Source organism: Pseudonaja textilis, chromosome 3 (genome assembly GCF_049901715.1).
Source record: "Pseudonaja textilis isolate UNSWEBS1 chromosome 3, rPseTex1.2, whole genome shotgun sequence".
Taxonomy (NCBI): domain Eukaryota; kingdom Metazoa; phylum Chordata; class Lepidosauria; order Squamata; family Elapidae; genus Pseudonaja; species Pseudonaja textilis.
In genome coordinates, this window is record NC_141992.1 from 104,167,937 (window position 1) to 104,185,286 (window position 17,350).

Sequence of the window (17,350 nt, forward strand, 5' to 3'; positions counted from 1 at the left end):
TAGTTAACGGCAACCTCCCCAGTCTTCTGGGGCTTGATTGGTTCCCCTACCTCGGCCTAGGGTTAACAGGAGTCCATGCTGTCTCAGCTTCTGACACTGACTCCTTATTCACTGACTACTCAGACGTATTCAGCAATGAGTTGGGGTGCTATAAGGGGACCCCCATCTCATTTGCAGTTGACCCCCAAGCGGTTCCAGTCCGGCTGAAACCGCGTAGAGTCCCATTTTGCCATTCGGCCTAAACTGGACGCAGAGCTCGATAAATTATTAAAGCAAGGGGTCATCGAGCCGACAGACTTCGCCAAATGGGAGACGCCAATTGTCACACCCCTAAAAAAGGATGGCAGTCTGAGAATTTGTTCTGATTACAAAACAACAATCAACCGCTTTCTACAAGTTAGCGCGTACCCAGTCCCGGTCATTCAACATTTACTGCATACCTTTGAGCCTGGCAACATTTTTGCCAAATTGGACATGTCGCAAGCATATCAGCAGTTCCCCGTTGACAACCAAACGGCGGAACTGCAGACCATTGTGACTCACAGGGGTGCCTTCCGGTGCAAGCGTCTCCAGTTTGGCGTAAGTGTTGCCCCGGGGATTTTCCAATCCCTCATGGAGCGTATACTACAGGGCCTCCCTGGCGTAGTACCCTACTTCGATGACATATTGGTCTCGGCCAGGGACAGACCCCAACTCTTCCAGAGAGTCAGAGCAGTGTTAGACAGGTTCAGACAGCATGGCCTCAACTTAAAAAAGGAAAAATGTGCCATTGCCACTAGACAGGTAGACTTTCTGGGCTATAAGATTGACGCCTCAGGCATCCACCCCCTAGAGTCCAAGGTCAAGGCAATTCATGAGGCACCCACACCAACCACTAAAGCCGAGCTACAAGCCTTTTGGGGATTATTGAATTTTTATGCATCATTTCTACCTCACAAAGCATCAGTAGCAGAGCCTCTACACAGGCTCTTAGATAAAAAAGCACCTTGGCACTGGGGACACAAGGAAGACACCGCTTTTCGCGCAGTCAAATCACTGATCACATCTGACGCGGTCCTCATTCAATTCGACCCACACCTTCCACTGGTACTAGCCGCGGATGCTTCCCCTTTTGGGATTGGCACCGTATTAAGCCATAGACTACCCAACGGCTCTGAGGCACCGATTGCCTTCTTTTCCAGAACACTCTCAGCAACAGAGCGTAACTATAGTCAGATCGACAAGGAGGCTTTAGCCGCAGTGGCTGTTAAGAAATTTCATGAATTCCTGTTTGGCCACAACTTTGAGCTAATCACGGACCACAAGCCTCTCCTGGGTCTTCTTTCCGGGGACAAGCAGACTCCCCAAGTGTTGTCTCCCAGAATGACAAGGTGGACTTTGTTCCTGGCGGCCTATTTGTACAAGCTCATCCACCGCCCAGGAAAAACGTTAAGTCACGCAGACGCCCTCAGCCGCTGCCCCCTGCCAGCTCCAGCAGAAGACCCGGCCCCGGTCCACGCCATCTTCGATGTCACCGAGCTCGACCTCCCTGTCACCGCTCTCGACATCGCCACCAAATCCAAGACGGACAAAACCATCGCCCAGGTACTGGACTGGGTGAGGAGGGGGTGGCCGGGCTCAAACCTCTCAGCCGAATTCACACCTTTTAAGACCCGTCAACAGGAGCTGTCTAGCATACAGGGCTGCTTGCTGTGGGGCACCCGGGTGGTTATTCCGGCCTCGCTCCGCACACCAGTCTTAGAGGCACTACACGAGGGCCACCCGGGCATCGTCCGGATGAAGGCGTTGGCACGAAGCTACGTCTGGTGGCCGGGCCTGGATGACGACATCGTCAAGTGGGTAAGCTCATGCCAACCCTGCCAGGAATCCAGACCATCCCCTCCAGTCACCACCCCCACAAAGTGGGAGAGCGCCAACACACCTTGGTCAAGGCTACACATTGACTTAGCGGGTCCGATTCACGGCAAGACCTTCTTGGTGGTCGTAGATTCATACTCAAAATGGATCGATGTGGCCCAACTATCCACAACCACCACGCTAGCAGTTACCAAGGCTCTAACTCGCCTATTCGTAACACATGGGTTACCAGACACCATTGTTTCAGATAACGGCCCCCAGTTTGCCTCAACAGAATTTAGCCGTTTCGCCACAAATCTTGGCATCCGACATATCTTCACGGCTCCCTTCCATCCTGCCAGCAACGGATTGGCAGAACGAGCCGTTAGATCCACAAAAGAAGCATTAGCCAGATTCAGCAAAGAAGATTGGCATCACAGGCTCTCCCGTTTCTTGCTGAGCCAACACTCGACCCCTTGCATGGTCACCAACAAGTCCCCTGCAGAACTTCTAATGGGTAGGCGCCTAAGAACTGTGTTGGATAGGCTCCACCCTCACTATTGTCCTGACACCCCTCTCGCTTCAATGACGGGGGTCAGAGATTTTGTCTTGCAGGAACTCGTATTTGCGAGGAACTATGCCGGAGACCCGCTGTGGATCCCAGGAGTGATAGTAGCCATCACCGGCCCCCAGTCGTACCGAGTCCAGCTGGAAGACGGCCGCATCTGGAGAAGACACCTGGATCAGCTAAGAAAACGACAAGGTACCCTCGCCAGTGTCGGATCGTGGGCTCAGGTCGACCCCCAGGTGCCACACCAAGCTCCCATCGAAGACCATGCCAGAGCCACTGCACCACCTACACCCGGACCAGGAGAGTTGGCAGTAGACCGGGACTGCCAGATGGGTCTGCCTCCGGCACCAGTAGACGGGACCACAACATCACCAACCAGAAGCACCACACCGGTGCCAGTGCAAACCCCAGAGTGAGGCTGCACCCCATCACCAACCCTACCGGGTTCCTCGGACTCTGAGACACTGGGTAACTCATTGGAGTTACGACGCTCGGGGCGCCAGCACAGACCGCCCGCTTATTTAAGTGACTATGCGTGTTCGCATCTGGGGGGAAGGGGTGTTATGTCCCTGGAACTTGCCAAAGTCCCCACCCAGGTCCGTTCATGCTGCGGGGCGTTTGCTGCCCCTCATTGGCTGGCCTCCCTCGACAGCCGGCTATAAAAGCCAGCTGCAGGGTCCGGCCAGCCGCTGATCGCTGGAAGCCTGCTCCAGGCAGGGCTAACACGTTCAGTCCTTTATTGTTCCAATAAAGTCTTGTTGCATCCAAGCCCTGGTCTAGCCTCTCATTGCTCAACTACAACACTCACTATGTTTATCAGGAGTGTTAGTCCTAACTTAACATTCATTCAGCAATTCTTCAAAGTTACAATGGCACTGAAATAATGGACTTATGTTTAGTCCTCAAATTTACAACAGTTGCCAAGCCCCCAAGGTCACATAATTAAAATTTGGGCCTGCCTGCATTTACAGCTCCTCACACACAGACTGCTGCCCCCAGCTGACTTCTCTCTACCTGCCCTTCTTCTTGACACGATAATTGTATTTGTATGTTCTTATGGCAATAGGAATGCTAGGGTGGCTGGGATGTTGTACTGCAGTGGCAACTACTACTGCAACACTTCTCACTATATTAGGGCTGGGGTCTCATGCTGCAATGCTGGGGCAGCATGGCACATGGCAGCAGCAACTGTGGTTTAATGTCACAGTGCACTAATGGGGCTTCACACTATGGCAGTGAGATTTTTCATCATGGCACTGGCCCAAGTGACCATACTACAATATGGCAATGGGGCTTTACACTATGGTGAAGTGACAAGATGGCTTGCCTGGCATGGGACTTGAGGTGTCACTCCTCGGTGGCAGTAGGCATTGAAGAAGACACTTGTGAGTCATGATAGGCTGAGAGAGCTAAAGGTCCAGAGTTTCTACTTCAGCCAGTTTAACCACCACTGCCAAAAAGGGCCATTATGCAGAGTGGCCAAAGGAACAGAGTTACAGGAGTTGAAGAAGAGGCACTCCCTTCACTTGAAAAAAAAAGGCTCATGACTGCAAGTGACCAAGATAGGAATGGTTTGAATCAGGGCAGGTCTTTGCCTAACAACTACAATACATGAGTTTCATTTCATAATAGCAATAAAGACTGCCAGAGCTGCCATTGCTAAGGAGGCAGTCACATGGTGTCTCTCTTAAGGATGCATCACTTAGCAATGGAGTATCTGGTCTCAATTGTGACAATTAAGCAAGGATTGTATTGAGAAGCTAATCATGCCTTTATCCTCTATAGACCATGTTATGCACAAGGAAACTATTTACTTACATTAATCAGAATTTTTAAAAGCATTGTTTCAATCTCCTTATTCTTTCTGTCATTATCCATTTGAGAAACCACTTCTGATGTAGGAAACTAACCAGAAAAAGAAACCAATCTCATAATTATTTGATTAATAGTATAAAAAGAATGTTTATTTTGTAAATTGTTTCATAATTAGACATTCTGAGCAAATCTAAAGCTGTGCAGCTTTATCAAGCGATCTGTTTTATCTTATCTGATATTACCTTTCTCTGATACTGTCTCTTTACCTGCTTTTCAATGGAAAGCATTCATAAGAAAAAGATCTTCCATTCTTACCTTAACATGAAAAAGGTTGTTAAAAAGGCATAGATATTGTTCTTCTATAACTCCACGCAACTTGCTCAGAAGGATATACTGCCTTGCATCATAGGTTTTACAGACATCCACCCCCAGGAACATTGCCATCAATGTCCGGACAGCAAAGAAGTTTTGCCATGCATTTATCTTTGTCAGCTCCATTGCCACAACCCTGCTTAATTACATGGACAAATGAAAATCTTGACTTGAAAGTAATCAATCAGAAGCAGATTGTTGTTTCAATTTGTGCAGCTAAAACAAAGAAATCATATCAGCATTGAATTTTGGTTCATTGATTGCAGTGGAGTGATTATTTTGAAGAAATTTTTCCTACATCATTAAATAAGAAAGTGTCTTCAGACATCTAATAATATCTGGAAGAGCTTCTAGCAGCTCATACCTCTCATTTGAATATCAAGCACTGACCTCACCTTGTTTGATTGAACATTTGTGGAGCCAATGAAACATTTCCTTAGCTCTCTGCAATAATTTTGATTCATGCAAGATATTAATAAAAAGACAGACAATTCCTTCCAATTAGGATCTGCCCATGTATCCTATTTAAAGTTTATTTTAAGACCTTACTACATTGGCATGATGGCTCTGCGATTCAGACATTGGACTTGTCAGATGGAAAGCCAATAGCCAGGTTTGAGACCCAAGTGCCATGTGATGGGGCTAAGCACCCGTCTTCACCTAGCTCTTGCCCACCTAGGAGTTGGAAAACATGCAAATACAAGTAGATAAATAGGTACCACTTCAGTGCAGAGGAAACAGCACTCTGTAACATCATGTTGGCTACATGACCATGGAAATGTCTTTGAACAGTGCTGGCTCACAGCCTCGAAACTTAGTTGAGTGCAATAAACAGCAATGACAAGTGAAGCAAAATCCAGAGGGTTAGGGTTAAGGTTAGGGTTAGGGTTCCTTTCCTCCTTTACAGCTTTACTAACAATAATATATGTGCAACTAATATGTGTGTGTGTGTGTGTGTGTGTGTGTGTGTGTGTGTGTGTGTGTGTGCATGTATGACTTTACTTCTAGCCTGGGTGAAAAAATGTGAACCTGTTTCACACATATGCAAAGTTATAATACATTTTATTTAATCTGAGCTAAATATACTGGACAAACTCAGCTAATTATGAGTTTATTCAAAGAATCATGACTAAGCGTACTAAGCATCAGTTAATAAATATATCATTCAAGTCAAAAGCTACATAGTATATGCTAACCTAAAATTTAGTGTTACAAGAATTAAAGCCTCCAAGAATATGAAGATGAAGGAATTAATATTTGTTAATAATGAAATACAAAGCATACATGGAAAGGAGATTCCAAATTGGCTTTAAAAAGATTGAGGAACAAGAGATTATTATTGGTGATATATATTGGATGATAAAGTCAAAGATTATTCAAAAGCAGTCAATATTCATTGAAGGGCCTTTGACTGTTTTGACTATGTCAAACTGTGGAATGTGCTTAGGAAACTGGGAACATTAGAACAGGTTATTGTCCCCATGTTCTTATAGACAGGTCAGGAAGACACAGTACAGACAGAAACATGGCAAAATAGACTGGTTTCTGATCAGCAAAGGAGATGAGATGAGATACTCTTATTAATTCAGCATGTATCATGTGATTGCTTTGTGACAACAATCCTGGCAATTCTAGTTGCAGTCATTATTCAAATCCCAGGCAGTTATTAGGGAGGGACAGATCCCGATCCAAGTCATTCCTGCTTTGGTCTCTCACAGCCTTGAGCCTTGATAAAGTAAAAGACAGCCTCCTTTTCAACTCCCCCCTCCCAATTCTGTCCACTTGGCTACCCTGCACTCTGCTGCCTCTGCCAGTCCTTCTGTCCTTCACTTTGCATTATCATCAGCAGCAGCATGAAGAAGATAGTAAAGGTCAGCTGTGGGTGCAGGGCCAGTGGAGTGCAGGGCAGCAAGGTCACAGAAATTGTTTACAGATTAACAGAGTTGGAAGGGACCTTGTAAGTTATCTAGTCCAACCCCCCACCCAAGCAGGAAGCTCTACACCATTTCTGGCAAATGGCACTCCAGTCTCTTCTTGAAAGTTTCCAGTGATGCAGCTCCCACAACTTCCGGGGGCTAAGCTGTTCCATTGGTTGATTGTTCTGTCAGAAAATTTCTCCTTATCTCCAGGTTAAATCTCTCCTTCGTTCAGTTTCCATCCATTATTTCTTGTCTGGCCTACAGGTGTTTTGGAAAATAGCTTGATCTCCTCCTCTCTGCGGCAGCCCCTGAAATAGTGGAACACTGCTATCATGTCTCCCCTGGTCTTTCTCTTCACTAGACTAGCCATGCCCAGGTCTTGTAACCGTTCTTCATATGTTTTAATCTCCAATCCCCAATCATCTTGGTTGCTCTTCTCTGCACTTTTTCTAAAGTCTCAACATCTTTTTTTATAATGTGGTAACCAAAACTGGATGCAGTACTCTAGGTGTGCTCTTATTAAAGCTTTATAAAGTAGTATTAGTATCTCACTTGATTTTAATTGTATCCCTCTGTTAATGCAATTTAGGATTGCATTGGATTTTTTGGCTGCTGCTGCACACTGCTGGCTCATATGATGATGAAGTGCAAGTCTGCCAAAAGAGTGAGATAGGTGTGTTGGAGGAGTTGAAGCTTCCCTATGATTGTAATTGCAAGTGCCCAAATTTTGATCATATCATCATGGGGGCACTGCAATAGCCATAATTTTGAGGACCAGGCATAACTACTATTTCTTCAACGCTACCTAACTTTGAATGACCACCAAACAAATGGTCATTAAACAAGGACTGCCTCTGCGTGTATACACACACACACACACACACACACACACACACACACCAGAAACCAGAAATCAAATATTCTACAGATACTAGCACTTGGTAGGGTAGCAATGAAAGATTTAGAAAAGATACTCAAATACCATGTTGTGTCAATATCTAAGAAAGAATGAAAATGATTTTTTGTGTTATACTCTATGGAAACAAAAGTTGGACTTTGAAAAAGCAGGATTTTAAAAATACTTTTGCTTTTGTACCTGATAAGCCCTTTACTAAAACTGTGAGGAAGAGACCCATGAATAAACAATTTATCACAGAAATATCATCAACCTCTAGTGATCTCCTTTAAGGTCCATAGTGTTTTAAAACCATTGACACTTGTCATTGCTGAAGGCTGTAGACACAAAACAATATGCTTGTAATGCTCAGAACTGAGCTAGGACCAGGGAAAAATGAAAAGATTGGAGAGAAAAAGGCAAATTTCTAAAAATGTGTTATCAACAGATGTAAAAGCACCAACTTTTGCCCAGGAGCTTGGCCTAAATAGGCAATTTCAGTTACTAGTTGGCTTTTTCCATATCCCATGAGGCCTTCATATATTATAACATGGCTTATTTTAGTTTCTTTAAATTTTTCCAGTAAGTTTTCAAAGATGTCAGTCTCCTTCTTGCGACCTGGAAGAAAATAATAAAGGAAAACAAAGAACAAAAGAATTATGTTTTATACTAAAATAGACATTCACAAAATAAGTTAGCTTTTGAATGACAAACTATATCGAATAATTACTGCATTGTTGGAATATTCATAATGGTTACTAAGCAAAAGAAATGTACATCTCTCTGTATTTATCTCTCTGTGTACACATGCATGCAAAACAATCACAAGCCCATATTTAGATAATATTGTGACCTCTTCTGGGGTTCTTTAGAGACACTTTTCACCAATTTCCTTCCAGACATGTTCTTCTTCCATAGATTTTCCACAATAAACCCTGTCTATGTCAAAGATAAAATCAGCAATGGTTGAAGGTTGGGCAGCAGAGAAAAGAGGGTCCCCTATCTTGGAGGTCTTCTAGTTCAACTCTCTGCCCAATACAGGAGACCTTAATCCATCCCGGACAAATGGTTGTCTAATCTTTACTTGAAAACCTCCAGCAATGGTGATTCCACAATTCCAGGAGGCAAGTTGTTCCACTAATTAATTGTTCTCCTTGTCAGGAAATTTCTTACTTTTTAGTTGAATCTCTTTTTAGCTTCCACCCATTACTTCACACACTGCCCTCAAGTGCTTTACAGAATAAATTTAAACTCTGTGGGACAGCCTTTCAGGTACTGGAAGACAGCTATCATGTCATTCAAATTCTTCTCTTCATAAGGCTGGACATATCTACTTCCCTTAACGGTCCATCATATAATTTAGCCTCCAGACCCCTAATCATCTTAGTTGATTTTCTCTGCACTATTTCTAGGGTCTCAACATCTTTTTTGTGTTGTGGTGACAAGAACTGAGGGTATTAACAGATAATCAGAATTCAAAGGACCTTATACGTCATCTAATCCAACCCCCTGCTCAAGCGGAAGACCCTACACCATTTCTGACAAATGGCAGTCCAATCTCTTCTTGAAGGTCTCAAGTGATGGTGCTCCCACAACTTTCAAGGGCAAGCTGTTCCATTGGTTGATGGTTCTCACTGTCAGAAAGTTTCTCCTTATTTCCAGGTTGAATCTCTTCTTTTTCAGTTTCCATCCGTTATTCTTTGTCTGGCCTACAGGTGCTTTAGAAAATAGCTTGACCACCCCCCTCCTCTCTGTAGCAGCCCCACAAATATTGGAAGACTGCTATCATGTCTCCCCTGGTCCTTCTCTTCACTAGACGAGCTAAGCCCAGTTCCTGTAACCATTCTTCATATGTTTTAGTCTCCAGTCCCCTAATCATCTTGGTTGCTCTTCTCTGTACTTTTTCTAGAGTTTCAACATCTTTTTTATAATGTGGTAACCAAAACTGGATGCAGTACTCTAGGTGTGGTCTTACTAAGGCTTTATAGAGTGGTATTAGTACCCCACTTGATCTTGATTGTATCCCTCTGTTAATGCAACTTAGGATTGCATTAGCTTTTTTGGCTGCTGCTATACACTGCTGGCTCCAGTTTAGCTGGTTGTCCACTAAGACTCCAAGATCTCTCTCACAGTTACTGCTATTGAGCCTGGTTTCACCCAGTCTATATGGGTACTTTTGGACTTTACTTTTCTCTACATTGAATTTTATGTTATATATGGCCCAGTGTTCTAGTCTGTCAAGATCCATCTTAATCTTGAGCCTATCTTCTTGAGTGTTAGCTATTCCTGTCAGCTTAGTATCATCTGTAAATTTGGTAAGTTCCCCTTCTATTCCCTCATCTAAGTCATTAATGAAGATATTGAAGAATACTGGGCCTAAGACAGAACCTTGTGGCACCCCACTGCTTACTTCCCTCTGTGTAGACTTAGACCCATTAAGGACTACTCGTTGAGTATGGTTTGTCAGCCAGTTGCGAGTCCATCTAGTGGTGGTGCTATCTATTCCACTTTTTTTTAGCTTAATAAGAAGTAGGTTGTGGTCTACTTTGTTGAATGCCTTGCTGAAATCTAAATATATTATGTCCACCATATTTTGCTGGTCTAATAATTTAGTCACTATGTTGAAGAATGAAATATGACTCGTTTGGCATGATCTGTTTTTAACAAACCCATGCTGACTGCAAGTTATTACTTTACTTGTTTCTAGATATTGGCAGATATGTTTTTTATTATCTTTTCCAGTATCTTCCCTGGTATTGATGTTAAGCTGATTGTCTATAGTTTCCTGGGCCTGTTTTTTTTTTTGAAGATGGAAACCACATTAGCTCTTTTCCAGTCCTCTGGTAGTTCCTCGGTGCTACAGGATTTTTGAAAGATATGTTGCAGTGGTTCTGAGATGACCTCTGCCAGCTCCTTTAAAATTCTGGATGCAATATTCTAAGAATGTTGAACATTCTAAGAACTGGATGCAATATTCTACGTGTGGCCTCACTAATACAGTATAAGGTGGAAGTATCATTTCTTGTGATCTTGATGCTCTAGTAGTGGTGATGGTCCCAGTGGTTATTGACACACAAATGCCATATCAAAAAAAAAAATCTTCGACACCACTTAGGCAATTTGCATATTGACAATATTTCCAACTGTCAATTAAAATAGGCCATGCTGCTTGGATCTGCACATATACTACTATGATACATTTCAACATCCTAGGTTATTGAGAAGAATTTGATACCTATGAAGGCCAACACCAGCTAAAAGAACTGACATTATGATTTCATATTGTTGTATTTATAAATAAGAAAAAGACTATAAATAATAATTTATATTAATTAAATAAATAAAATAAAAAAATAAGATCATAAAATAGAGAAAATAATAGAAAATAAAGAAGCTAAATTGTTTTGGGACTTTAGAATTCAAACAGACAGGCACCTGCTGCATAACATTCCAGACGATACGCGAGACAACAACAGAGTCTGATAATAAATGTAGCAGAACTTGGACAAAGCAGAATAGAAGAGAAAGAATTGAAGATAAAAAAAATACAAAGTTGTGCAAATAGAAATAGAACTGTGGTAAAATGAAAGGAAAGAGAGTACCAATAGGAATAGGTGCCTTGGCTGCAATCCCAAAACAACTCAAGGATTACTTGAACACCATCAACATTAACCAACTCACCATCAGTCATTTACAAACAGCTTACTCAATGATAGCACTAAAACCATAAAACATCAATAATTGCCTATCCTAGGTCCTTGGAAAGGTCTTGATAAGTGGATAAAAATGCCAAATGCAGTCTGGCTGACTATGAAATGAACCATAATAATAATTCCTGTGTAATTATTAAATAATTATGTAAATAATAATGTAAATACTGTGTATCCAAACATAATATTTAAAAATCTTCAGTGTTTATTGTTTTTTGTTTTGCTTTTACTTACAGTTTTATGTATATTTATATAAATTTGTTAAATAAATAAATGTGTATGAATACATGCAACTGTGCATTTCTTGGCAATACTTTTTAAAATGCCATAGTTTTGCCCACTATCCACTGAACATAACAGCTCTGATTTCTAAGTAGACATCTATAGAATTATACAGTAAATATGTATCTGAAGATATGCATAGAAGGATCATTGAAACGGCAGCATAAATATTTGTTGCTATGCAGAGCTATGCAGATTAAATTGAATCAAAAGATTAGACAGACATCTCAAAAATCAATAGCAAGTTTATTCTAGCATTCCAATAATTAATTGCTATGTTACAATAGATCAGTTCACGTACCTAGTAAAGGATAAAGTTCAGATCTCTCCTTGGTTAAATATGCTTTGTAAATCATTCTATTTTTAAAAAATGGGGGTGGAGAGAAGGGGAGAGAGAGAAGAAAATGAAGTTTATGCTAACATTTCCCAAATTGCCTTAGAAGAATTACTAATAGTATACCACATTTGTCCTTTTATGACAAGAACCTCCTTTGCTTAAATGATTTAATGTTCAAGAATTATTGCATTCCAGACCAGTTGCAGCTTCCAGACTGGGCAGCCCCAACAAGAGGTGCTTAATACAGAAATGATTATGAGCAAAGATTCCTAATCCAGGAAATACTATAATTGGTGCACAAGCTGGATCTGTTCAGAAGTCCTCTTAATTGTAGCCACACCTGTTTCTCAAGCAGGAGCCATAAGTCAAATTATCAATCAACCCTATACAATCCTGTTCAGAAGTAAAGGTGAAATATCTTTGGAATCAAAGCCATTCCATCTCTCTGGGATTAAATTTGAGACTATTCTTCCCCATCCAGAATCTCACAGTTTTCAGGCACTGAAAGAGAATGTCAGAAACACCTCCTGATCAGGCCAGATTTAAGATATACAGATAAATACCATCTTCCTACTGCGGATATCTGATTCTATGCCAATACTTCATCTTCCCCGGCTTCATGTAATTGTTAAATCAGGAATAGAGAAGTCACTACCTCAGAATTACAAGGTTCTATGTGTGTTGTGACCATTTTTCAGGAAATGAGCCTTAAACATTTGAAAAATTGTACTGAGATGGAAAAATTGTACATAGATGGAAAAATTGGTATGTGAGCCTACCAACAAATAGTGCATGCAAGGAAAAAAAATGAGGCTGATGGTGACTCATCTTGGGGTCATACTGAAGGCTCCAAATATCAGATAGAACTTTATCACACTAACTTGCACCATAAAAATGAGAATTACAAAATTTAATATATTTTTTTTAAAAAGCACTGAATTCAACTTGATATTCACTTAAATTTGTTTTTGTGATCATAAAATGCTTGTAAATTACTATTTGAAGGTTCAGCATTAAATGTAAGAATGTAAATGCATGTCTTAATACCGAGAATTACTATTTAACCCCAGTTTTGCATAACAGTTTCTTCAAAATGGTGCAGTAATAGCCATTATCGACTTTAGGCATCCATTTGAGCATATTTTCTATGTCATCTTGTTTTGCTTTGGATAGTGTGTGTACCTGTAACTCTGTCTTAGGCACAGGCAACGTAACAGATGTGGCAGGCAGTGTTGGTGAAAGAGGTTTCCCGCGAACGCTCCTTGTCTTCTTTTCAAAGGCACAGATGGTGACCGTGGTCCTATTTTCCACAGCAAAGGTTTTCTTGAACCTTACTGTTGAATGGGTTGGGATGAATTTTAGTTGTGAAACTTTAGCATACGGCACATTACTGTACTGAAACTGCTTTGAACACATGGAGTAATTTTTAAAATGCGCAGGCTTCATCTGGATGATTTTGAACAGCTGGTGTCGCTTGGCTTTTTTGAACAATCTTACAAAAGAAACTGGTGAAAAGAATTCTGCTTGTAGCGTAGCACTTCAATTATGCTATGCATATTATCCACTTCTTCAATGCAAGAATGGCCTGGTACAGAAAACTTCATTTCAATGCTTTCAATGTTTGGGTGATTCTGAAGAAAATCTGTTATTGCAAAAGACATGTGTGAGTTCCTATTTTGTGGAATGCAGCTATCACTCCATAATGTTAGATGCACTGCATGTGGTTGATCTTGCACTACATTTTCCAAAATCTGTACCACGGCACTAGCTATATCGTTTCCAGCACATCCTCCCATTAATTCTGTCCAAATGGCACAGTACCTTTGTCCTGTATGTGATGTGTGAGCAGTCATATTATACAAGTTAAGTTTATGCTTGTAAAAAAAACTGCTTGCACCAGATTTTGGCAAAGTGATGACATTTTCCATGTCAAAACATATTACCAGCCTAGTTTTTGTCTCCTCTTTCTTCCTGTCTGTAATCTCTCATTAAATTCTTCAGTTGGATATACGAATCAGATTTCTTTTGTAGCATGTGTTCTACCTGCCCAATTGAAAAGGCAGGTATGCAAGCAAGGTAGGCAGGCAAGACCTTTGTTCTTCACAAAGGTCAAAGCTATTTTTTTTGGGGGGGTATGTGGAATGCCAGGTTAAATTCATTGTTGAATACAGTTTGATAGTAAGAAAGTTTGACTCACTCGTTTTCAATTATAAGTTCCGTATCCAATTGGTCATCTTCAGTTTCTGGAACACACTCAGATCCACTCAGTTCATATAAGTCTGAACTTGCTTCCATATCATGGAAAAGAGACATTATTCCAGTATTCATGTGTCTAGAAATGGAGGCAACACTAGATGCTGCAGGCTCCATCCTTTCTCTGTCACATGGGAGCAGCCAAGCATGACAATTGGCTACTGCAAATAGAACCCTGCAGTTCTGAGTTTTCATGTGATAGAACCTTGTAATTTTGCTATTTGTGGCGAATCTATTTAGAAATTTTACAAAATAAATTGTTAAAAAATTAAATCATGTTAAATAGATTCTTGTCATACTTTTAACTCATTTTTGACAAAAATGTCAGATAGAACCCTGTAATTCTGAGGTAGCGAAGTGTTAATCCCTCTGGTGGCCACAATCAAGATACCTACGTCTTGATCTCTTATGTCCTACTACCATTAACTAGAACCATGCAATTAACAAGGAGAACCCCTGCAGAATTCTGCCCTCCACTCTCAATGGTCCAGAAGGATATGATGATCAGTATTAACAACAATTGAGCAATTAATCACTTATCCTATTCCATTCTTGCCACAGAAGTGTTCTGCATATATTTTGTTTGTACCTGGCCCTTGAACTCTGGCTGAGAAAGTACAGAAAATCCATTTCCTCCTAAATTCTTTGTAAGTGCAATACTCTTAATACTCCCCTCTCCAAAATGGAAAGGCTGGAAGCAGCCAAGTAATTATTTAAAACTACCAGATTGAAAATCTTGAGGAAGGGTCACACCACCATGTTTCCCTTTTCCAGAGAAGCATCCCATCACGCTGTACCTGCCTTCTCCACAGATCTACATACTTACAGCTGAAAAAAGATGTATCCTTCTAAACTATTTCTTTTGTTGAACATACAGAATATCCAACTAGAAATGAGCGAAGTTTTGTTGTGCCTGAGAGAAGAAACAGTGAAAGCAAAATGCCTTTGATGTAAGTTGCATTTCCAGAATCACTGAAGAAGATATAAGAAAGGATACATTTTCTTCCTGTAGACATAACAAGAGGATGTGAGAAATCGTCCTCCAGCAGTAGAGGCAAAATGAACGACCTGCTTTGCTGAAAAGGGATGTTTCTTGAACCTACAGTATTCTGTACTCAAAGGTTTAGGTAGCCAGAGTAAACTATTTTTCTTGTGCAGCTATCTACAGACAAAATTGTACTTACGCTTTCTCTGTAATACCAAGAAATTGATAGACTGTTCCAGGGTTCACAACACCTTTCATCTCAACTAACGGGAGCTCTTCAAAGAAGTAGTGAGGCAATTTAGATTTGGAATAAGTGAGGGCATCACAGCTTACTAATCCTGGATAAAACATCATCATCCGTGCAGCAAGGTTAACTTTTCGTCCAATCACTAACATGGAAAGAAAAAGGGAAAAGCTTGCAATTGTATGTACATTACTCTTCAACCAGTATTGCAAACAAGATGATGTCTAGGACTGAGTCACTTAAAACAATTGACTAAAGTAACTTTGTTATAAAATATACTTTTCCTAACGCAGAAGATGGAACAGAACTTCTTTCACCATTTAGAAAGACCAGCAGAAATGTCAGATTCCTTCCTCCCCTAAAGTCCCCCAAACTTGGGATTTAAAACAACCCTTGTCAGATCTGTGTATCTGCCATTCTTCATGGAAGAAGAAGGGGGGCGGGGATTGGTATAAGAAATCCTTTTTGATGTAACATGGATATATTAAATCTTATATTGAATTTGGATAACCCATGATACACTATGGAGGGACAAAAACCAGATGCTGGGAAACCTATCACCTCTGAAAGAGACAGCCACAGGATGAAGAGACCATAAAAATTCCTGTTGGGAGATGTCTCCTAGGAACCTCAAAAGAGATCATTCTCAGAAGAGGGGGGGAAATAAACATGTTGGCTCTTTGTTTTACTAAATACACATCAAGAGAAGGGGAGGGGTCTTAAACGCCCTTATCTATCCCGGTATGCCTGAGAGACATTAGATGCTGCTTTGAACTCCTACATGAATTGTCTCATCTCAATAAAGGATTCCTTTTGTTACGTTTGGTTTTCAGAAGTTCATTCTTGTTGATTGAATGGGAAAAGTTCTGTAGCCTGACATAAAGCAGCATCTGCAATAGAGGTCAGCCCAGAGAGGAAATATTTTTTAAAAAACCTTCACTCTACTGAGGGGACCCTGCAAAAAAAGAAAAATGTCTGAATACAGCAAGGATCAAGGGGGAAGCTGAATGCTGGGGAGAAACGTTGACAGTTACCCAGCCAGACACTGACTCAGTACACCCCATCGAAGATAGCGAAGCTGCCTGAGAAACCTCCACAAAGCCCTGGTGGTCTATAGGTGCAGGAAAAAGAGACAGCTGGGACGGAAGAACCAGGCGAGTAACCCTCACCCAGGGTAATCATAAACCCGGGTGGTAATTGGAGTGGAGGCCCTATTGGATCAGGAAGAATGGGGCGAGGAGCCACCAGCTGACAACCGACTGTGACTATACATAAATCGCCTCATGAGGGAAGCCTGGAGAACCTTGAGGTGAGGGATGCATCAGGACGCCAATGCAGGAGAGTGAGGGAACCAGAAAATGAGAGAACTTGAGCCGCCACCCTGGCTCCAGATGAGAATGATCAGGTAGCAGGACAAGCCGAAGAACCAGCACCCATACCAGATACCCGACCGCTAATAGCCCCAGAACAGGGGATTAAACCTGACCAACTCAGAGACATACAACTGCAGAGGAAGGTCCCACCCCTGGGAGTAAAATTCGATGGAGACCCCCAGAAACTGGGATTTTTCCTGGCACAAGTGCTCACCTACATGCAAGAATACGGGTGGGATTTCCCAACCCAGGAGTCCCGAGTATGAGTCATCACCCTGGCCCTTGAAGGGGAACAGCCAGATGGATGGTAGTGCTGCACAACGTCAATGCCCCAAAATTATGGAACCTCGATCGCTTCATGATGGCCCTAAGCCACCACTTTGAAAAACTCCTTGCTGATAGAAAAGCCTGCAACCGCATCAGAGTCGTAAAGCAAGGCCATCACCCAGTAGCTGAATACACCGAGGAATTTCATGACCTGGCCAGCTGAGTCAACTGGCCAGAGGATATCCTAGTCTGTTGGTTCAAAGATGGACTCAATGATGACCTATATGCTGCCTGTCTGGCCTGTGGGGCTCCAAACCTCCTGCATGAATGGTACACGATGGCAGAGGAGGCGGAGATAGACATGACTCCTAATCGGTACTGCAGTGGCAAGCTTCAGAAAAGATCCCCACCCCAGGGGAAATGGGAAATTTTCAAACCCCAAACCACCATGACTCCAAGAATGTCTGGTTGTTTTAAGTGTGGAAAGGAGG

General features: G+C 41.8%; 1 protein-coding gene across 1 annotated transcript in view; it reads right to left on the bottom strand.

The window, feature by feature from the left end:
• ADCY10 (adenylate cyclase 10) overlaps window positions 1-17,350 on the bottom strand; it is a 199,667-nt gene that overhangs the window by 96,740 nt on the left and 85,577 nt on the right. The window contains 5 exon segments of the mRNA XM_087930379.1: window positions 4,226-4,312; window positions 4,538-4,730; window positions 7,873-8,026; window positions 11,702-11,757; window positions 15,175-15,364. Of these exon segments, the coding sequence (XP_087786505.1) occupies window positions 4,226-4,312; window positions 4,538-4,730; window positions 7,873-8,026; window positions 11,702-11,757; window positions 15,175-15,364 (680 nt within the window).